General features: G+C 35.5%; 1 protein-coding gene across 1 annotated transcript in view; it reads left to right on the top strand.

The window, feature by feature from the left end:
• PCM1 (pericentriolar material 1) overlaps positions 1-23,909 on the top strand; it is a 107,326-nt gene that overhangs the window by 31,568 nt on the left and 51,849 nt on the right. The window contains exons 11-23 of the mRNA XM_011934867.1: positions 497-670; positions 1,169-1,326; positions 1,450-1,685; positions 3,946-4,097; positions 4,247-4,376; positions 5,492-5,632; positions 6,548-6,738; positions 8,035-8,235; positions 9,457-9,676; positions 9,786-9,931; positions 10,435-10,625; positions 13,079-13,250; positions 15,903-16,261. Coding sequence (XP_011790257.1) covers positions 497-670; positions 1,169-1,326; positions 1,450-1,685; positions 3,946-4,097; positions 4,247-4,376; positions 5,492-5,632; positions 6,548-6,738; positions 8,035-8,235; positions 9,457-9,676; positions 9,786-9,931; positions 10,435-10,625; positions 13,079-13,250; positions 15,903-16,261 — 2,471 coding nt within the window. The remainder of the gene's footprint in view (positions 1-496; positions 671-1,168; positions 1,327-1,449; positions 1,686-3,945; positions 4,098-4,246; positions 4,377-5,491; positions 5,633-6,547; positions 6,739-8,034; positions 8,236-9,456; positions 9,677-9,785; positions 9,932-10,434; positions 10,626-13,078; positions 13,251-15,902; positions 16,262-23,909) is intronic.

The raw sequence follows: 23,909 nt of genomic DNA, 5'->3' as shown, positions 1-23,909 counted from the left end.
TGGCACTTACATTCAGAACTCAGCAAACTTAATTGTTATTTTTGGTAAACATGGTATGTAGTGTGTAAATCTCATGTGCAGACAAATCAAGAACCTTCTATACATGCTCAGTAATGTCTGTATACCTGATTTGCCTGAGAGGTAGTATTTGAGTAGTACTTCACACTTTTGATACTTGAGAAACCTAGAAATATTTTTGACATCAAGTTTTGTGCTGTTAACATTTACACCTGCTTAAAATGAACAATTAAATTGACATAGGTTTTCTTACGCTTTTGTCCCTAACACAGCATAAAAAAAAAAAAAATGTGAGATTTTGAGTAAGCTGTACTTGGCATTAAACTCATTATTTTAAAGTCATACCCCCTGGATAGTACACCAGGTGGATATTTCATTAGGTCTAAATTTTGTTTGTGTTAGCTGCCATTATATGAAAATAATGTCTGCATTAATTTGCTAAAATGGGTGTAAATCTTATAAATTTTTTGTTTATCAGAAAGTTAAATGAAGTTCGAAAGAGATTGAATGAGCTAAGAGAATTAGTTCATTATTATGAACAAACATCAGACATGATGACAGATGCTGTGAATGAAAACAGGAAAGATGAAGAAACTGAAGAGTCAGAATATGATTCTGAGCATGAAAATTCTGAGCCTGTTACTAACATTCGGTAAGAATTATTTTTGGGATGCTTTTCCAGCATATTCATTCTATCTTGATAGTTTTAATGTGGGAACAAAAATACTTCATTAGAGTATTTACTATTTGTCTTTTATTTAAGCTTTTCTCTTGTAAGTCTACTATTTTGGTCAGTGTAATCATCTTTGCCCTGTGAAGAAAATGAATAGAGAAGTATGGAGTACAATTGTTCAGTAAATTTGCTGTTTGTTAGATTGAATTTGAGTAAATCATGAGATGTCTCTAACTTAGCATTTTGCTGTCTCTTTATTTTTAGGTGTAATTTTCATTTTTTTCAGATGTTTTTCTACTTAAATAGCACATATGCACAAGTTAATGAAAAGCAGGAGTCGATTATTCAATTTGAATTTTAATGGAATAGCCAACCATGTTCTTGGTTTGGAGTTATTTTATTAGCAGTTCTAAACTTTGATTTCTTTCTCTCTTTTTTTGTGCCTTAAATAACTTCAGGCTGTTTTCTTTCTTCTAGAAATCCACAAGTAGCTGCCACTTGGAATGAAGTAAATAGTAATAGTAATGTACAATGTGTTTCTAATAATAGAGATGGGAGAACAGTTAATTCTAATTGCGAAATTAACAACAGATCTGCTGCCAACATAAGGGCTCTAAATGTGCCTCCTTCTTTAGGTATGACTGACTGTATTTACAGATAATTTAGCCGTGTTATTCTTACAAAGTGGGTTTTTGTTCATGTGTGCTCTTAAGTTTATTTTTTAAGTTGCCAATTTTAATTATGCATGTTTTCAGCAGATTGTCGATATAATAGAGAAGGAGAACCGGAGATTCATGTTGCACAAGGTGAAGATGATGAGGAAGAGGAGGAAGAAGCAGAAGAGGAGGGAGTCAGTGGAGCTTCGTTATCTAGTCACAGGAGCAGTCTGGTTGATGAGCATCCGGAAGATGCTGAATTTGAACAGAAGATCAACAGACTTATGGCTGCAAAACAGAAACTTAGACAGTTACAAGATCTTGTTGCTATGGTACAGGTAAATACTGCTTGGTCTTCTAAAAACCTGTTTGTCAGATAGTATAGTCTTAACTAAAATGTGTGTACGATAATTACTTTGGTTTAATTATACTAATACACTTATATGTGAGGTTTAAATTTTTAGCACTTTACACTCTGTACGTCAGAGGTCAGCAACCTTTTTAAATTAAGAGTGAGTTGGTTAGATAGTTGAGGCTTTGTGGCGGTACAGTCTGTGTCACTTCACAATGCAAAAGCAGCCATACATAATACATAAATGAGAATGATTATTTACCAACATAGCTTTATTATAAACAATATGGCTGTTTTTATTTACAGAAACAGAAGAGGTTTTGTTGTTTTTATTTTGCTAATGACTCAGGCCTTATATCATGTAGAACTTGCAGCATCTCAATGAGGTAGATATTAAATAGGTTAAAGAGATCTTAATTGCGAAAGTTTGTATGACTGTCCAAGCCAGAATTCAGACTTCTTGATACCAGAGCCTGAGATCTTAACCTACTGTATGTAAAAGAAAAACCATATGTTATTCAGTAAGGTTCAAGTTAGAACTATTAATCATAAATTTTAAAAAGCAGTTTATACATATTTTGTGTTAATCATTATGCAATTAACTATAATTGTATAAATATGCTATTGTATATACAAATGTAAAAATACACAATTATAATTACATAACGATTAACACAAAATATGCATACACTTATAATTGTATATACAGTAATAAAATTATAGTTAATTACATAACTATTAGCATATTATAAAGGTGTTGCATATATAAATCATATAAAATAGTTTTTGTGTATGAAAAACTCAAGTTTTATTAACAGTTTCTTTTGAAATGCTATGTACTTTGAATTACTCAAGTGAAAGGTGAGCGTGCTCTCTCAGTTCAAAAAAAGTACGTATTTTTATTTTTATTTATTTATTTGTTGGGGACAAGGTCTTGCTCTGTCACCCAGGTTGGAGTGCAGTGGCATGATTTTGGCTCACTGCAACCTCCATCTCCTGGGTTCAAGCGATTCTTCTGCTTCAGCCTCCCGAGTAGCTGGAATTACAGACATGTACCACCACACCAGGCTAATTTTGTATTTTTAGTACAGATGGGGTTTCACCATATTGGCCAGGCTGGTCTTGAACTACTGGCCTCAAGCAGTTCTCCCACCTTGGCTTCCCAAATTGCTCAGATTACAGGCAAAAAAAGTACATAATACTAGTAAACTCCCTCTTCACCTCCATTAATACTCCCATTCTTCTTCACTGAAGTTGCTAGGTCTTATCTGTGCGGTTAGGTACATCACTATGCACCTCTTTTTAAAAAAATACATGACGTTTTGTGCTATGTTTCTTTATTTTTACAAATTGTATGTATAATACACTAAGTAGTGTAGCTTTTTTCCCCACTCCACATCCTGTCACAGAACTTTCATGTCAGTATATATAGTTCTATATAATTATAAGTAATTAAGAAACACAGATATAATAATTATAAAATGTTAATACTGCATATATATACACAATACATGTAGTTATTTTTAGTTGCAGTATAGTTTCTGTATATTGAAGAACCTTAATTTAGTTAATGTGTAATAGCGTCTAGTTAATATATACTTGTTTTCTGTCTTTCACTATTTAAAAACAATGCACCAAAGAACATACTTGCACAAGCTTCTGTGCATTTGTGTTTTTTAAGAAAGATTTGGGGAAGTGGAACTACTCTGTCAGGAGTTTGTGTACATTTTAAAGGACACAACTTAATTGGTCTCTAGAACAATTATTTTTCTAGAGAGCAATTTTATGTATTTCCATGTGTATTTATATTTCTATATGTACAGAATTTTTGGTATGTGTTTATATTTTTCTATTTGTATTTTTTATATTTTAAAATTTTAAATATTTTTTAAAATATTTTACATTTTTTATATTTTTTGTATTTTATATGAGAGTTCATTTCTCCACACATTGTTTACATTTTACTTTATTGATATACTGTAGCTTGTTTAACCATTACTGGAATTGGCCTTTTCCAAATTTCTCAATTATAAGAAGAGTTGTTGAGGTGAGATAAACATGTATGCAAATACAAACGTGTCTAAGCAAATGTATATTGAACACGTGTAAACATGTATACAAACATGCTTTCTTTACTGCTTTAATCTTTTAATGTAAATTTTACAGACCAGTGGTATTTACTAAGGTGTGAATTGGATAATGTCTTTAGGTATCAAGATTGTTTTAATGTAAAGATGCTCTTTCAGGATGATGATGCAGCTCAAGAAGTTATCTCTGCCAATACATCAAATTTGGATGACTTCTACCCAGCAGAAGAAGACACCAAGCAAAATTCAAATAACCCTAGAGGAAATGCCAATAAAACACAGAAAGATACTGGAGTAAATAAAAAGACGAGGTATGTTAAGCTTTTGGCCTTCATTTAATATAATAAAAATTTAGTACCTGTTTTGGAGAAGGTACTCAGCTAGGTACTGTGTTACATTGTGCCTAATGCTTCATCAGATTTTATTGGAGTCCATAAATATAATGTCAATTTAATTGTAGAGAGAAGTTTTATGAGGCTAAACTACAGCAGCAACAGAGAGAGCTAAAACAGTTGCAGGAAGAAAGAAAGAAACTGATTGACATTCAGGAGAAAATTCAAGCATTGCAAATGGCATGCCCTGACTTACAGGTAATTATGAAATTTATTTCTACTTGTCTGAAAAAAGATGTTTAAAACCTGATGTCAACTGAAAGTACTCTTTTTTTCTTTCTTTTTTTTGATACGGAGTCTCGCTCTGTTGCCCAGGCTGGAGTGCAGTGGTGCAATCTCAGCTCCCTGCAAGCTCTGCCTCCCAGGTTTGCGTCATTCTCCTGCCTCAGCCTCCTGAGTAGCTGGGACTACAGGCACCCACCACCACACCTGGCTAATTATTTGTATTTTTTGTAGAGTCGGGGTTTCACTGTGTTAGCCAGGAAGGTCTTGATCTCCTGACCTCATGATCTGCCCACCTCAGCCTCCCAGAGTGCTGGGATTACAGGTGTGAGCCACTGTGCCCGGCCTCTTATTTTCTGTATAAGAGAATATTTCTGTATTTCTGTAAGATACAAAAAAAATTAGCCAGACGTCGTGGCGGGTGCCTGTAGTCCCAGCTACTTGGGAGGCTGAGGCAGGAGAATGGCCTGAACCCGGGAAGCAGAGCTTGCAGTGAGCCAAGATCTCGCCACTGTACTCCAGCCTGGGCGACAGAGCAAGACTCAGTCTCAAAAAGAAACAAACAAACAAAAAAAAAACAAAACAAAAGAAATAAGATATCTTTGATGATATCAAATAATCAGTTAATAATATGGGAAGGGGATAATAATTCCTTCTGATGTTTTCCCACAGTTTATTGGGTAGCTTTATCTTCAGTTAGGTTGTGTTTTCAAAGAAGGGAAAACACATCAAATGTGTTTATTTTCTAAACCCTTGCCTTTCCTACTTTAATCCTTTTTCTCTCCTTGTCTCCAATCTAAATAATGTCTAGAGAAATAAGCTGCAAAGTTGGGTTGAGTATACAAAATTTTCCATTATGTTTTATCCCTATTGTTTCTGTTGTTCCTGAGGGCTTGTGTTTGTCAGCCTCAGTTTGTGTTTTCATCTTTGTTTTCTTATTTCAAGTTATCTGGATAATGATGGTAATTGGGGTCTGATAGCAGATTAAATATGGCACTGGAGCCCTAGTGCCATATTTAAAGTACCTGCTTTTATTAAATTAATATAATTGCTTTAATTCCTTGTAACTTTTTTTGTGAATTCCTTTTTAGCTGTCAGCTGCTAGTGCGGGTAATTGTCCCACCAAAAAATATATGCCAGCTGTTACTTCCACCCCAACTGTTAATCAACACGAGACCAGTACAAGCAAATCTGTTTTAGAGCCTGAAGATTCTTCAATAGTAGATAATGAGGTATTGTAAATTGTACTCTGTTGTTCCTGAGTTAGTCTTTTTTTTTCCTCTTTTTTTTTGTTCTTCAGTAAGGCACATCTTAAGAAAGGAAACTGAATATCCTTGAAACATGTTTGTAAATGGTAGTCTGTTTTGTGCCTTTTTTAGTAGACACAAAAATGTGATTGTAGATTATAAGAATATAAAAAAGACAAAACATTTTGATTTTTAAACTTGAATTGAAAAACAAGTTTTTAATAACTTCTAAAAAGTAATTGTCTTTTAAAAATATTTGTGTTCTTTATTAATAAATATTTGGCAGAAATATATACAGGGGTAGTTGCAACAAATAGTAATCATTTCAGTTAGACCTGTCCTTTGACATTTTATTTATATGTAATTTGTAGAAAATATTATTTTTCCTAAATAATTTCTAAAGTATATTTGCATTCTACTTGTTTCTATTAAGAATTAATAGGCCAGGTGTGGTAGCTCACACCTATAATCCTAGCACTTTGGGAGGCCGAGGTGGGCAGATCATGAGGTCAGGAATTCAAGACGAGCCTGGCCAACATGGTGATACCCTGTCTCTACTAAAAAATACAAAAAAATGAGCTGGGCGTAGTGGTGGGCACCTGTTGAGGCAGGAGAGTCACTTGAATCTGAGAGGCAGAGGTTGCAGTGAGCCGAGATCACTCCACTGCACTCTAGCCCAGGTGACAGAGTGAGACTCTGTCTCAAAAAAAAAAAAAAAAAGATTGCCTAATTTTTTCGTATTCATAACTAAATTATTATTTTAACCTTCATGGACATCTTTGTGTGAAAAGGAGAGAATGAGAATAGAAAGTAAATACTGACAATATTATTAGTCTTTTACTCTTTTAAGTTACAGCAAATCCAAGTATTTACTTAACTCTGGTTTCTTAAAAAAAATAGTTGTGGTCAGAAATGAGAAGACATGAAATGTTGAGGGAAGAGCTGCGACAGAGAAGAAAGCAGCTTGAAGCTCTGATGGCTGAACATCAGAGGAGGCAAGGTCTAGCTGAAACTGCATCTCCGGTGGCTGTGTCATTGAGAAGTGATGGATCTGAGAATCTATGTACTCCTCAGCAAAGTAGAACAGAAAAGTAAGAGAGCTGCATAAATCACTTTTCTAAAAACGTCACCTGCCGAAGATTGACCTGTAGGCTAGGCAGCCACATTTCTCCTCTACACCACAGCACAAATCTATTTCAGTGAGGCTACTATTTAACTACCACCTTTGTGACCCAAGTTAACTGAATCCATCCACTTTCTGTTATGTCTTCTTGTAGCATCAGCTTTCTCTTTTGTCTTAAAATTACTATGGCACTTGATCAAATGGTGATAGAGATTTTCTTGTGTGTATAAGCCGTATTTTCTTAAGTTTATAAAAAGAAAACACTTGATATTTTGTGGTGCTTTTCTGTCGAGCCAGAAATAAACAGTTTTTTGCTTAAATTCAGTATCTGCTGTTTGTAACATTCTTAAGGATCATTTTATTATAATAATAATTTAGTTTTTATATTATAATAATAATTTAGTTTTTAGGATTTCAGTTTAAAATGTCCATATTTAGAATATTTCTAAGAGTTGGTCGTCTGTAAGATCAGTGAATTATTTAGCTATATGGTAATACCCATACCTAAATTACTGAAATTTAGATGTGTTCATGACCTTCCCTTTTGATATTCTCAGACGGCATTTCTGGAATTTCTGGAATTTTGCACCCAAGCCCTACTCTCTTCTCAGATGAACTACTTCTATTCTTGGAGTCCCAATATGCATTTTACTGATCAGACTGTATCTTCAATATTTTATTCTGTTCTGGGTACTACACCTCTGTTCCTCTGCAGAGTTCTTCAGATAGTTTTGATGAGCATCTGGTTTCAGAATCATTGGTCTGGAGTTCTGCTGTCCAGTATGGCAGCCACTAGATATACGTAGTTATTTAAATTTAAATCAAATGAAATTAAAAATTTATTTTCTCAGTCATATTAGCTACATTTTAAGTGCTCAGTAGCCATGTGTACCTAGCATCTGCTGTACTGGATAGCATAGATACAGATTATTGCCATAATTATTGAAAGATCTGCTGAACGGCACTGATCTTGAAAACTCCCTCAGGGAAAAGTTAAGGGCAGTTTAACTTTTGAGAAATAGTCCCGGGGATATGATGATTATTTAAATTTGTTTGAAGAATTGTTTTCAGAAAGGCAAACTAAACATATTCTATTTAACAGCAATAGGGAGAGTGCCACCCATAGCATAGTTCCTGTGATTAAATGAAATTTTATATGCAGACATGTATATTTACGTTTGAAACAATGTTTGGCACATAGTAGGTGGAAGAGTATTTAGCTTATCTCCAGAATGACATCTGTTTTATGTCTCTTAATCACTAGAACAATGGCAACTTGGGGAGGGTCTACCCAGTGTGCACTAGATGAAGAAGGAGATGAAGACGGTTACCTTTCTGAAGGAATTGTTCGGACAGATGAAGAGGAGGAAGAAGAGCAAGATGCCAGTTCCAATGATAACTTTTCTGTGTATCCTTCTAACAGTGTGAATCATAACTCCTACAGTGGAAAGGAAACTAAAAATAGGTTAGTTTCAGTATTTTAATTTTGTGCTTAATTTCAGAGGTCCAGGTCTTTTTGACTGACAGCAAGCACTTCTGCAATTCTCCAAGCCAACTGAATGTCGTACAATTCAATTCAGTTTTTACACTAACTATTCAGTTAGTGCAGACTCCACAAGTTAAGGGGCTCAGTTCGGTAAGACTGCCCTCACTTCAGACTTCAATTTCAAGTACTTGGTCCCCACGTTACCCACACTTCTGTCCAACGTGGTTAGAAATTTGGGAGTTCCTACAACCCCCTTCAGGTTTATTTGCTAGAACAACTCACGAAATACAGGAAAATACTTATGTTTTCTCATTTCTTATAAAGGATTCTGAACATCCAAATGGAAGAGGTGCATTAGGACAATGTATGTTTTGGGCAGGTGTGCAGAGCTTCCATGCTTTCCTCTGTGTCCCACCCTCCACAGCACTTGGATGTGTTCATTGACCCAGAAGCTGGCTGAACTCTGTTTAGGGTTTTTTAGGAGATTTCATTGCTTAGGCACAATTGATAGAATTGTTGACTGTTGGTGATTGGTCTCATTAGCAAAAATTCAGATCTGGTTGAAAGGGGCTTGTTATGGATAACAGAAGACACTGTCACTTGGGAGATTCCAAGGGTTTTACGAACTCTGTGCTAGGAACCAGGCACAAAGAACAGATAGATACTTTATTATACTACAAGAATGTTGTTCCAATAGATGCAGGTAAACTGGATCAGTCTTCACTTGTGTTGTTGAGAATTAACCAAAAATAACAAATTGTAGATAGTGAAAAGGGTCTGTCAACAAAGATATTATTACATTGTTACTAATAATGATAACTGAAAATTTTTTCGTGAATTAAAGATGCTGAAGTAGATACAGTAGTCCACTTGATGAAATGCTATGGATCGAACTGAAAGCATGAAGAATGGAAAAGTACTTGTGACATAATGAATATTTTTATTTTGCAGAATACTTAATTATATGGACACTTCTGTGTAAAAACATTAATGAAAAAGACTGGAAACTAATGAAAACTGATAATTGTACAAAGCTAAAGATCTGGACTTTCTCCCCCCTCTATATTTTTTAATACTTTATATATTCTTTGAATTTGAAAGAGAATATTGGCCCATAGGCCAGAATATCAGAGTTTATTGATGTATTTTTAAAACCAAATTATTATATGTGATGACTTAATGCTTTCAATCTTTTGTTAGGTGGAAGAACAATTGCCCTTTTTCAGCAGATGAAAATTACCGTCCTTTAGCCAAGACAAGGCAACAGAATATCAGCATGCAACGGCAAGAAAACCTTCGTTGGGTGTCAGAGCTGTCTTATGTAGAAGAGAAAGAACAATGGCAAGAACAAATCAATCAGCTGAAGAAACAGCTTGATTTTAGTGTCAATATTTGTCAGACTTTGATGCAAGACCAGCAGGTAAAATTTGCTGTGAAAGTATATTTTTCTTCTATTTTTATAACTTTTGAAGCAATACAAATTTTTCTCAAGTCATCAGTAACTATTAACAAACATTTTCTTTCAATAGACTCTATCTTGTCTGCTACAAACTCTTCTCACGGGTCCTTACAGTGTTATGCCCAGCAATGTTGCATCTCCTCAAGTACACTTCATAATGCACCAGTTGAACCAGTGCTATACTCAGCTAACATGGCAACAGAATAATGTTCAGAGGTAATCCGTTTCTTAGAAGTATTGCGACTGTATAAGAGCTAACATTGAGCAAAGGTTTTACAATTAGCTTCTGGGAGAGAAGAGCAAGACCAAATTGCATATTTGGACGTTCTCCGTCCCTTGAGAATTTTATGAGTGGTGATTTGCCTTATATTTCCTTTTAATACCATGGATTTCTGTTTTTATAAATTTATGTTACTAAATTTTACACTTACATTTTGGCAAATTTTATGGTGTGTAAATTGTACCACAGTGAAGCTATAAAGAAACAAAAAAGTGAGTTTCTTCGAGTTTTACTGACTGTCGGACAGAAGTACTAAGTTCATTTCTTGTTCCAGAGGGAAGGTTATTGAATTAAGCCTATAGACCAAGCACATATTATTATAGTATCAGAGCAGTTTGTCTGCATGCTTTTGAATCATTTTTTACATGTATTCTTCCTGAATGTACTTTATATATGGTAATATAACTAATTTTTAGATTACTGACTTAAATTTTTGTAGGTTGAAACAAATGTTAAATGAGCTTATGCGCCAACAAAATCAGCATCCAGAAAAACCTGGAAGCAAGGAAAGAGGCAGTAGTGCATCGCACCCTCCTTCTCCCAGTCTATTTTGTCCTTTCAGCTTTCCAACACAGCCTGTAAATCTCTTCAGTATACCTGGATTTACTAACTTTTCATCATTTGCACCAGGTAGGTGACTTAACCTGAAGAGAAAATAAATAAAAGCAGTATTTGAGAACATAATTTGTCTCTTGCATAGATGTTTTAACATTTTCTTTTGGAATGGGGTAGGGAATGTTTGCAAAGAAAGTTGCAAACTCTTCTATATATGTACATATATATGTGTGTGTGTGTGTGTGTGTGTGTATATATTTTTTTTTTTTTTTTGAGGCGGAGTTTCATTCTTCTTGCCCAGGCTGGAGTACAATGACGTGATCTTGGCTCACGGCAACCTCTCCCTCCCAGGTTCAAGGGATTCTCCTGCCTCAGCCTCCCAAGTAGCTGGGATTACAGGCATGTGCCACCACGCCTGGCTAATTTTGTATTTTTAGTTGAGACGGGGTTTCTCTGTGTTGGTCAGGCTGGTCTCAAACTCCCGACCTCAGGTGATCTGCCTGCCTTGGCCTCCCACGGTGCTGGGATTACAGGCATGAGCCACTGCGCCCAGCCTACTTTGTTTCTTTTAAACCAAACTTTAATAATATGGTTTCTAATGAAATTAAGTAAACTACTTAGGAATGATTGCTTCAACTATTTATTAAGAGGAAAGAGAATTAACCTGTTCATTGGCTGCTGTATACTAGGCACTATGTAAAACTCTGGGAGAGTAAAGATGAGTAAGAGTGCTCTTCTAGAGGAGTACCATGTCTTGTTAGGTAGATAGTAATAGACTAAAGGAGAGCACCTTTAGCTTAAGCTTTTCTTTGGATTTTTTTTTTTTGTGTACTCATTACGTACCAGACATGATGTGAGTTACTGGGATCTAAAGATGAGTAACTGATCCTTCAAGGAATTCAGGGTCTAGTGAGGATGCTATTAATGAATGCTTACAGTACAGTGCCACGGGTGCCATAACAGTGGTGCAAATGCTGGGGAGTGTCAGCAAATCAGTACCCCCCCCAAAAAGTGATATTTAAACTAAAGAATGAATAGAATTTATTTCCAGAGAGATTAGAAATGAAAGGGCTTTTTAATAAATAGAACCACTTAGAGTTATAAAGCAATGAAATAATACATCACTCAGGGAATTTAGAGGTATTTAAGCGTGGCTAGTATTTAGGGGAAGAGTAATTGATGTGGTTGAAGAGTGGCAGAGACATTTTATGATGTGTAAAGAAGCTTAGGTTTTATATTGCAGATGAGGGTGCCATTGAAGGACTCTGAGCAAGGGATAACATGAAATTTATATTTTTGAAAGATTATACTGGTGAAAGTGTTCAGAAGTTGGAGGAAAGGAGTGGAAGATACAGCTGGTGAACGGAAGACTGTCATAATAATATAGAAAGAATGATAGCCTGGCCTTAGGCCTTGTCAGTAGGGATCAAGAAAAAGGAGTGACTGAAAGACATTTTAGTGATAGAGTGAATAAGTTAAGTGACCGATTATATGAGGTGAATCATGAGGAGAAGTTAAAGGTGTTGACAGGGAATACAGGAGGAGAAAAAAGGTTGAGAGGGCTTTGTGAATATATATGTGTGTGTGTGTGTGTGTGTATGTGTGTATATATCACAATATATATGTACTCAATACTTCTTATATATGTATATTATAGTGTTATGCCTAGCAATGTGTATATATATAGATGTATATATATGTGTGTGTATATATGTGTGTGTGTATATGTATGTATACCACAGTGTTTTTTTCTTAATGAGATTTTCAAGACTGTGTGGCATAAAAAATTTAACAGGCTTTTTAGTTCTTGAGTGTCAGTTGGTATTGGCAGCAAACATCACATGAGTAGACTTTTAAGTAATAAGAAATTGCAAATGCTCTTCCTTTTTACTAAAATATACTTCATACCCACACCAACTGTATATAAAGGCTCTTCATTGTTTGTAAATAGTACAATTTTTGTGAAACCTTCCCAGTCTCTTTCCCCCCCACGTTGTTAGTAGCCTCTTGCAAATACTTCTGATTCATGACAGTATTTGGTAAGTATTTAATTATATTCTACTTTCCCAATAAAAATAGAGTAGAAACAACGTAAGCATAGCAGTAATACAGACCCGAGATCTAACCATATTTTTCATTTATTAGACATTTGATCTCTAACCCTAGTTTCTCAATGGTAAAATGAGTGCAGTATCTATTTTACAACGTTTTAAGTATTAAAGCAAATAACATGTAAAGTGTCTACAGTAGTGTGTGTCACCCAGTAATTGATAAATGTCAGGTACTATTATTTCTAACTTTTAGCTCTTAAGGGACTGGGGATTATTTGTTGTCTTTGACCAATGCCTAAAACATAGTGGCCTGAGCTGTAAACAGTGATTAGATAAATATTAGCTTTTTTTTTTTTAATTAACAATTTTTTGTTTTGGTGGATTTGAATGGCATATTTAATTAAAACTGTCTTAATTTTATTTTAAAGCTAAAGACATTTCTTTATTTTTCTCTTACCCATTGATTTTACTGATTAGGTATGAATTTCAGCCCTTTATTTCCTTCTAATTTCGGAGATTTTTCTCAGAATATCTCTACACCCAGTGAACAGCAGCAACCCTTAGTCCAGAATTCTTCAGGAAAAACAGAATATATGGCTTTTCCAAAACCTTTTGAAAGCAGTTCCTCTATTGGAGCAGAGAAACCAAGGTACCTGATTGTAAACATAGTCTTTCATTGCTTAAACATTCACTTTTGTGATTACATCTAATTATATGTAACTTGAAAACGCAACTAGGGAGCACATTTGTGATGATTTGGCTTGATGATGTTGGAAACATGAAACTTTGACATATCAGTAGGTAAGATGCCAGATACTTCCTGGTAACCCTGGTATACGAAAAGTTCAGTTTGGAAGGATGTGGCATAACTCATAGGATTTCTTTAGTCTCTGATTTGATACCTGTCTAAGGTTAAACCAGTTTGCTGTTCACTGACTTAGGGTTGGAAACTAATATTAACCGCTAGAAGATAGTTAAGTGATGATCCCTGTTTTTGATTCCTAGCTCTTGATTAGAATCACTTCCTAAAGCCTATTCAAATATAATGTTGAGTATTATTAGATTATAAAAACAACTTTTGCCTCATAAGTTTTGAGGATGCATGGTATTAATCATAGTTAGGATTTCTTTTTCCTCTTTGTTTCTTACATTTATTATTTTTTAATGCTATAATCTTCTGAAACACAATTTTTGACTCAATGTGAAAGATTGGCTCGGTTGAAAATCTCTCAGATGTATCTCTCTGATTGTCTTTCCTACTCCGTAAAAATATATATAATTCACATTATAGTTGTCTTTAGCTGTGTGATTAGGAATGTCTCAGGCTCTTCTATTAGCATTTTGATACTGTTTAATTACCTAATCATTAACTGGGATTTTTTTTTTTTTACTTGATTAACCAAAAACTCTGAGAATTCCAACTTTATATTCACCACTAGGAATCCTGTGATTAACATCCCTTACTTTGTTGACTCCTTTTTTTAGTTATTCTATTTTTTCCTGTTAAATCTCATGTTTCTCTATAAAGGTATTCTATTGTCAGAAGCCTAACACAGTGTTAGCTCACAGTTGCTATTCAGAAATGATTGTTGAATGAATATCCATCACAAGCAGTAAACATTTATTCAAAGCTTCAGTGAATAGACCTTCCTACCAAAATGTCCCTACTTCATTATTTTCCATGTTTTTAATATAATTGATAGTAAAAATTACTCTGGTTTTAAATTAGTTACTTACGTCTTATTTAGGATGGATCTGAATGGCTAATATTTTAGATATTTGGCCTACTTCAGATTAGGCCTCCTTTCCCAAAATCTCAACTATTGTAATTTCATGGAATTAAATGATTAGAGATAAGAAGTCAGATAAAATCCTGTAGTCTTACTCAGGGGTCAGAAAACTTTTCCTATAAAAGACTAGTTAGTATTTTAGGCCTTGCTGGCCATATGGTGTTTATCATAGCCATTCATCTGTGACAGTTTTGCACAATAGCAACCATAGACAATATGTAAACATGAGTATGGCTGTGTTCTCCAATAACCCTTTATTTATGGGCACTGAAATTTTAATTTCATGTAATTTTCATTTGTCACAAACTTTTTTATTTTAATTTTTTTCTTCCAACTATTTAAGAATATAAAAGCCATTTTTAGCTCTCAGAGGCCATGTGGAAACAGGCAGCAGGCTGAATTTGGCCTGTAAGTTATAGGTTTCTAACCCTTGTCTTGAGTTAAATCCTGTAGGTCACTGTCTCTCAGACTATTCTTAGGAGCAGTGGTGGTGTTCACGCTAGGTTCTGTGATAAAGTTTTGGACTTCTTGCTCACTAGCACTCTTAAGAGATTTATAAAGCATATTGGCATATTAAAAGTTCTGAGGTATTTTACAGACCTGTTTAACTTTGTTTTACGTGTTTTCTCCCCAGCCTAGATGACCAATGAGTACCTATTAAATATTAAGGGATGCTAGTGTTCAGCAGATAAAATTTGCAAAATGACAGTAGACTAATAGAACTATGGACTTAAGGAGTGGAGAAATAAATTACTAGTTGAGTGACCAATTGTTTTCACCAAATTCTTATTCTACTTGAACTGCTTTAGGTGAACACAAATCCATGTATGTTCCCAAGCCCTCTGCTATAGCTCTTTCTGAGCCATTCTTCCAACTTTTTGTTCTTTTATGTCCCATCTTCCTTTGATTTTTCTTTTTGTTGTTTTTTTTCTAGAGACAGGGTCTAACTTGGTTACCCAGGCAGAAGTGCAGTTGGCATGATCATAGCTCGCTGCCTCCTTGAATTCCTGGGCTCAGGCGATCCTCCCGCCTCAGCCTCCTGAATGTCTAGGACTGGAGGCACATGCCTCTGTGCCTGGCTCATTTTTAAAATTTTTTGTAGAAACGGTGTCTCACCGTCTTGCCCAGGCTGGTCTTGAACTCCTGGGCTCAAGCAATCCTCCTGCCTCGGCCTTCCAAAGTGCTGGGATTACAGGCGTGAGCCACCGCAGCTAGCCTGATTTTTCTTTCCCACTGTTTTCCATTGCGAATGCTAGATCTTTGATAAGGAACTTTGGCAGTAAAAGTGGTTCAGTGGGATGGGTCCAGAATTAAAACTAATTTAGTACCTTAGCTTATGTGATATTTGCATATTTAAAGTGTATGTTTGTGAAAACATTTCTATAGCCTGTTGACAGTTTCATTCACTTAAATCTGCTCAAGAGTAGACTATAAATTCAGTATATTTGGAGTTTTTGTAAATGAAGAAATCTGTAATTGTTAACTTACAAAAACTTGTTTTCGTTGGTAAGGAATAAAAAACTGCCTGAAGAGGAGGTGGAAAGCAGTAGGACACCATGGTTATATGACCAAGAAGGTGAAGTAGAGAAACCGTTTATCAAGACTGGATTTGCAGTGTCTGTAGAAAAATCTACAAATAGTAACCGCAAAAATCAAGTAGATACAAACGGAAGAAGACGCCAATTTGATGAAGAATCATTGGAAAGCTTTAGCAGTATGCCTGATCCAGTAGATCCAACAACAGTGACTAAAACATTCAAGACAAAAAAAGCATCTGCACAGGCCAGCCTGGCATCTAAAGATAAAACTCCCAAGTCAAAAAGTAAGAAGAGGAATTCTACTCAGCTGAAGAGCAGAGTTAAAAACATCAGTAAGTGTTGAAATTTGTTGAATGTTGATCAGTGTAAATGTTGGTAATCTCACTTTGACATGTTGACATATATATAGTTTCAGAAAGGCTAGATGTGCAGGTGCTGTGCTAGACTTAGTTGAACAGTCATTTTTAGTTACCTTTATATGTAATTTTTTTTTTTTTTTTACAAAATAATATTTGAAATATGGTTTAATTTTCTGGATTAATGTTGTAAAACCTGGCATTTATTTTTGGTGCTTCTTAAAGCTTCAATTTTGTAAGTTCTTGAAAAATTGCCCAAATGCCCACATTTTACTCTTTTTTCTCTTTTGCTATTGTATTGGATCCTGCATCCAACTCTTTGGTCATGACTTTTAGATGGATTCTTGATTGGTGCGTTTAAGGAAAAGTGGGCTTCTAAATATATTGCAGTTTTTGAATATCATATAGATAAAACAGTTTCAAAACAGGCTGGCTTTAGTCCTCCTGGAGCTAAACTCATATTTTACTCAATCTTGCCATTGAGTATCAGAGTTCTTTTAAAAAAATTTTTGAAGTTTTCTTTATGGTGTTAGCTTCATACCTCTTACAAAAATATGTTTTCTGTGATTTTTGAATTATTTACCAAAGTATACTAGGTTAAAAATAGTTTTACTAGCTAAAATCTGCAGTGTTATAGCTGAAGGATATTCTTTTTATGTTTGCAAAGGATGGGCTGTGGCCTTGAAAGGTTGTTCTGAGTTTAAGGAGATAATATTCGGTGATTAAGGCCGGGTGCAGTGGCTCATGCCTGTAATCCCAGCACTTTGGGAAGCTGAGGCAAGTGAATCACCTTAGATGAGGAGTTCGAGACCAGCCTGGCCAACATGGTGAAACCCCATCTCTACTAAAAATACAAAAATTAGGTGTGGTGGGCGTGCCTGTAATCCAGCTACTCAGGAGGCTGAGACACAAGAATCGCTTGAACCTGGGAGGCAGAGGTTGCAGTGAGCCAACATCATGCCACTGTATTCCCAGCCTGGGTGACAGAGCAAGACTCTGTCTGGAAAAAAAGAAATTGATGTTTAAGAACAAAGTATTCTAGGCTTATAATCAGAAGTTTGAAATGCATTGCACACTGCTAACTCCCTTTCTTGGGAGTTCACAACACATACAAGTATAGTAAAGGCGCTGAGAAATCCTGTAGTAAAAAAATACACTTGTAAACTTTGGCATCCTTCATATTAATCACTTTTGGATAATGAAACCTTTGAAAAATCTAATGAAAACCGCAGATATAAAAGAGAATGTTGGCACATTTTAAAAAATTTCAGTAATTCATCTGTCCTTGAAGTCCTTAGCTCCTACCTTGAAGCCCATGTGAAGAATCTGACTGATGGTTTAAAAAGCAAATTTGAACAGTAGTGAAAGGGGTGACATTTTTCTTAGCATGCACATTATCAGCCTTGAAGTAATTTTCTGGTTATAAAGGTTTAGGAGAAGCTGGTTTATTTAGTAAGTTGATTGGTAATCTGAAGCTATTCAGAAAGTTACTATGCTTTTCCAAAATTACTCTTGGTGCTACCAGAGAAGATTTAAGTAGATAATGGCCATTTTGAGACAGGGCCGTTAGGCAACTCAGAACTTTCTATTTCCTAGTGCTTTACCCCCACCAAGATGCTCTTTGTCATATAAATAAATGAAGAAAAACTGACATTTTAAATTTCAGCATCGTCTCATTCAAATAGTTCATTTGAATCTGATAGGGCAACACTTCTTAAACTTGAGTGTTTCACACAGATCTCCTTAGGAATACAGTTTAAGTGCAGATTCTTGATTCATTTGGCTTGGAAGGGACGTGAGAGTCTGCCTTCCTAACAGACTCTCTTGTGTTGCCAATATTGGTCTGTGGACTATACTTCAAGTAGCAGATTTTAGAGGAACCTTAGCTAATTTATGGTTATGACCACCTAACCCTAGAAATGCTGGTATGTTTTTAGTTTTCTGAAACTCCTTTATTCTGGGGAATTACTTTTCCAAATACGTAGTTCAGCCTTTTAACTTCAAGATAAAGATTGACATTCTGGGTCTTTGTACTATTTTCCTTCATATTGAAATATGAAAATACCTGCTGGAAACATACAGTCAGTTTGCTCAGCAAGCATTCAAGACCACCTGTTAGTGAGTGCCCTGCTTTAAGGCACACACACACAAATAAAAGGCTTGATAGCAGAATCAAACTATACATAGCAGAGCCAAAGTAATATGGGGTAAAATCAAATTAGCTAAATCCTTGCTATTCAAAATCTGAACTGTGGACAAGCAGCATTACATCATCTGGGAGATTATTAGAAATGCATGCTTTTGGGCCTCACCTTATGCCAACTAAATCAGTATGTATTTTTCTTCCATACACATTTTAGCAAGATTTTTGATACAAAGATACGTACTTGAAAGTCTGAAAAGTACTGAACTGGACCACTGGTTTATGTGGTTTTTATTCCTTTTGTGCTATAGGAATGGTCAAGATTTGTTAGAAAAAAGGATTTTTACGTATCTTTAACCTCTGCCTCCCGTGTTCAAGCAATTATCCTGCCTCAGCATCCCAAGTAGCTGGGATTACGGGCATGCGCCACCATGCCTGGCTAATTTTGTATTTTCAGTAGAGACAGGGTTTCTCCCTGTTGGTCAGGCTGGTCTAGAACTCCCAACCTCAGGTGATCTGCCCCCTACGACCTCCCAAAGTGCTGGGATTACAAGTATGAGCCACTGCGCCTGGCCAATTTTTATTGTATCTTAAAGGAAGTGGTAAATAGAGGTGGGTGGGGAAAAGTGTAGAAAGCCTTTCAAATTGTTACTAAAGTAAGAGAAATATAGAGTGGGAAAGAAGCAGGATGAGAGGAATTGGGAACAGATAAGACAAATATTTCAGCATAGTGGGAATTACATTGCTGTCTTGAGAGATATAGTACAGCCAGTTATACTGTCCCATACTTACTTACTAGAGTGATCCAAATATATGTGTTTTTTGTGCATGTTCACATTCTTTCAGAAGTAGCTTCATAAATCTCATTTGTTTCCCATGATGGAAACGTGTTTTAATCCTTAGAAGGTCTTTATATGTGAAAATACATATTGCATGTGAGGTAAGAAGACATCAATCATATAATAATCATCTTTTAAACTTGAGTTCAGACTTAGACCTTGTGAGTAGAAGGTGATTTCCTGCCTTACTGAGTTTTTCTGTTATCAGACGTATTATTCGGTTACACTGTACCTTCTGATATTATTAGAGAGTAGGGGCCTAGATTTTCTTCACTCTTTTCTTGGAAAATTGGATAGAACTGTTAAGGTACTGACTTCTGGGTTCTTACTGTCCTTGAATCTTTTCATTTCTTCCTTCCTCCCTTTCCTGTTGCTCACTAATGAAGATGGACATGAGATGGATGTGAAACATTAGGCAAGGCAAGGCCTGACAGATATGGCTGGTAAACAACCAGTAGACTTTTTGAATTTAGTCATTTATTAATTACTTAGGTAGAGAAAAGAGTAGTCCAAGGTGCCATTTCTCTGTGTCCCTTGTTTCACTCTTGAAAAGAGTGACACCAAAATAAAAGGGGCTGGCTAATGATTGTCCCTTGGATGGTGGGACACCATGTTGCTGAGGAATCATTGCTATACTGCAGCTAAGCCTGTTCTTAGTCTGCAAATGTACTGTACAAGGGTGAGGAAGAAAGGTCTAATGTTTCATTAGAACCTGAGAGGAGATGGGAAACTCTCCTGACAGAAGCATCCCGGGGCAAGAGGGAGGTGAGTGGAAAATGTCCATCCACATAGCAACTTCTCACAAGCCTCTCTTGTCCATGTTCCAGGATGATTCTGTGGCCTTCTGCCAAGACAGCTTGTACTGTGATTGAGACCTTAACCTCTCTGCACATGTGCAAGGTCTCTAGAGTGCCATGGCTGATCTGTTTCCCTTCAGTGGAGGCCCAAGTAGAAGTACTGTTTCTTCTAGTAATGTCAGCCCCCCATGCTGAGAAAAACAATGAGAAAGGGAAAGAGTAGTGAAGTGGCATAGGAGATAACATCCTTATCTCTCATCACAGTTACCCTCAGTAATGAACATCATGTGTTACTCTTGCTATTGTTATACTTTCTGGCCTAGCCAGTGTTTATCAGAAGTATTATTAACCTTCATTAATTCTACTCTTCCCAGATGATTACTATCAAGATATCCAAGAGAGAAAGAATTCAGTCACACATCAGTACCTTAACTTTGGAAATGTAGCCTTTGATGTTTTTAATTTGGGATTCATATATAAAACCATAGTTTTTTTTCTTTTTTTCTCTTTTCATAGCATCTTAATAATTATAGCCTGCTTCTCATCACAGTTTCAGCTATTTTGGAGGATGACTGTATGTATGCCTTTTTAAAGTACCTATTGTGACTCCCCAATGAGAATTCTGTATATACCACATTACCTGTATTTTAATTTTGGTTAAAATTTATTCAGCATTTTTCATCTGATATAGTAACACCATTTAAATCTTTAATTTCACTTATATAAATGTTCATGTTAGAATAACATACTTAAAATTTTTTTCTTTAGAATAATTGTATGTTATTAAGTGAGCAATAGTACTACCAGTCATGTCATTTTACATATTACTTTTGGCACTCATACCCGTTATTGCTGGTTTTATATTAAGATCAATAATAATCAAGAGGCCTTTCAGTAAATTTCATGCAGACTGGGTGGCAGAGGCTAAACTTTAGTCTGAGAGACCAGTGAAAAAACTTGGAACCTAAATTTGAGATGATGAAGTCTTATATGATGGCCTTGGAAACAGAGAGGGAGGGTTGAATCTAGATGGCATATCACAGATAATAAATTGACAGTGTTTTGGGAAATTATTTGTTATTAGTAGACCTGCAGTGATCTGGAAGATGCAAGCAAGGCTTTAGGGTCTGCTGGCTCTTTCCTAGAGTGTCAGGAGCATGGTCAGATCTCCATGATTCTTGGAGAAAGCTATAATGGAGATCTGTCCAATTCCTCCTATTATTGACCCTTCCCCTTACCCCCAAGAGTAGCAATGTTTTGCTACTTCAAGCTACTAGTTGGTAGAAGGGTTGTTGAGTGAGTAGGTGGCAGCCTTCCTTAACCCTGTACATGGGAGAGCATTAGTCTTCGCAGCTGAAGAGACTAAGCAGTAGAGAAGATTCCTCTCATAGTCTTGATGAGGGACTGACAACTTGCTAGCGAAAATGTTGCTTGACCACAGCAATGAGACTTCCATGCACCCTCATCTTGCCATCATTAAAGCTATCCAGCATTTGGGTCCAGCCTTAAGAGAAGGTAAGAGTCATGACTAGGCCAATGAAGATAACAGTGCATATAAAAGGGACCTAGTTACCAGAGAGAAAACAGACCACTGGAACAGGCAAAACCTAGTGAAAATAGAATTATTGAACAAAATATTGAACAAATACGCTTGAACAAAATAATAAGGGCACATAAACAGATTGAATTAAAACAAATTCTTTAGAACTAGAGAAAAAATGATTTTAAGTTTTAATGTTTAGATTATTTGAAAAAGAGGACACGTGCTATTAAGTTCCAAATTACTGGCCTAGAAAATCAAGGGGAAGAATTATGTCATTAAATGGAAAGAAACTACTAACAGATAAAATCAAAAGAAAACAATTAGAGGCTTACAAGAAGTTCTAAAGGAGAAAAGAAAAAAAAACAGGTGGACAAACAATAACTAAATAATAGATGGGAATGAAGAAAGACTTGAGACTGCAGATCAGAACAGCTGACAGTTGTCTAGCCAGGAGAGAAGTGAGGGAAACACACAAACACCTACGCAGAGTCTGGTAAAATCCCTGAATTCCAAGGAAAGAGTAAAAATCCTCTAAGCTTCCACATGAAAGACCAAGTTGCATACAAAGAAAAAGAACCAGGGCAACACCAGGGAATCTTCCTTACCACACAAGGTAGAAGTAGAAAAAAGTGGAATGACGCTACACAGTTGACAAAGAACTGCAACTCAGGAACCTTGTACTCAGCCAAAGGACCCTCCACGTGTCAGAATGAAAAGGAGATACTAGTTTATCCTATCTGAGGAAACCTGAAGAAACAACCTATGAATCATAAGAGATTTTTATACAAGGGAAGATAAAGACAAGAGAGAACAGTTTAATAAAGGAAACAGTAGATCAGTCTCACTAATATAAATTCAAAAGTAAAAATAAAATATTAGCAAATTGAATCTGCCATTGTATCAAAAGAATTCTAGACTATCTACACTAGAGTTTATTTCAGACATGTAATGATGATTTGTTACCAGTAAATCTGCAAACATAATTTATTCTATCAAAGGGACAAAAGTCATAATCATAGCAGATTAGATAAAATTTGAAGCTATTCTCAAGGGAATTTGAAGTAAAATGGGTATAAGAAGACAGTTATGTCTGTAATCCCAGCACTTTGGGAGGGTGAGGCAGGTGAACTGCTTGAGCCTGGTAGGTGGAGGTTACAATGAGCCAAGATTGTGCCACTGTACTTGAGCCTGGTTAACAGAATGAGACTCAGTCTCAAAAGAAAATAAAAAAAAAAAAAGAAAACAAAGGCAGTTATTTAAGTGTAGTAAAGACTGTTAGCCAGTGTGCACCATTGTAAATGAAAATACTCCAGAGATATTTCTGTCTCAATTAGGAACTAAACAGGGATTCCTTCTGTACCACCATCATTATTTATCATTATTTGGGAAGCATTATGTCAAATAATTGGAATTATAATTGTAATAAATATTGGAAAAGGAAGGAAACAAATTTTACCTGTTTTTTCTAGTGGCATTTTTATATACTAAGCCCAAGAGATACTGGAAAGTAACTCCTAGAGTTACAAGGTAAACTGTTAAAGTGACTGGTTATGGAATAAGTGTGTGAATATTTTTCTCTATTGTAATATCCAGTAGGATGAAAGTAGAGAGTAATGCTCTTCTCACAGCAGTATTCAAAAGTGTTTTGAGTGGGGGGCAGTAAAATGTAAGGAACAGATTTAACAAGGAAAGTACTAGGTCTATAAAAAGTTGTAAAGTATTTTTGAAGAACATCAGAAAGATTGAACAAATATAAAAACATAACCATGTTCTTAAGATGGAAAAGATGGAAATGCGTAAGATGATTAAATTCCAGTTCTCCCCAGATGAATACATACTTTTAATTTGATTCCATTTTGAGTCCCCAGAGATTGTTTTTAAAGTTGAAAAAAAAAAAATAAAAACTTCAAAGCTTATATGGAAGGACAGGTGCCCCAGAATAGTCAAGAAAAAGTGAAGCCAGTAGGACTTGTCTTAGCAGATATTTGATCATACTGTATAACTTGTGTTTCTAAATGAATGAAAATGGCATTGGAATAGCTAAGTTCAACAGATAAAATGTCCAAAAATAAAACCCCAAATATTGGAATTTAGTATATTGACCGATGTATATTTTAATTCAGTGGAAAGAGGGTAGGTATAGCCACCTATCCATGTGGAACAAAAAAAAAAAAAAAAGAATTTCTACCTTGTGTATATACCAAAATATTTTAAAAACTTGTAGGCACTAGAAAATAATCTACTGTGTGCTGGATACAAGTGTAGGCATGAATATATTTCAGTGGGAAAAGAAAAAGTTCAT

The sequence above is a fragment of the Colobus angolensis genome, unplaced genomic scaffold, assembly GCF_000951035.1.
Source record: "Colobus angolensis palliatus isolate OR3802 unplaced genomic scaffold, Cang.pa_1.0 Scaffold14, whole genome shotgun sequence".
Lineage (NCBI taxonomy): Eukaryota > Metazoa > Chordata > Mammalia > Primates > Cercopithecidae > Colobus > Colobus angolensis.
Note: the sequence above shows the minus strand (reverse complement) of the source record. Positions and strands in the feature narration are given on the sequence as shown.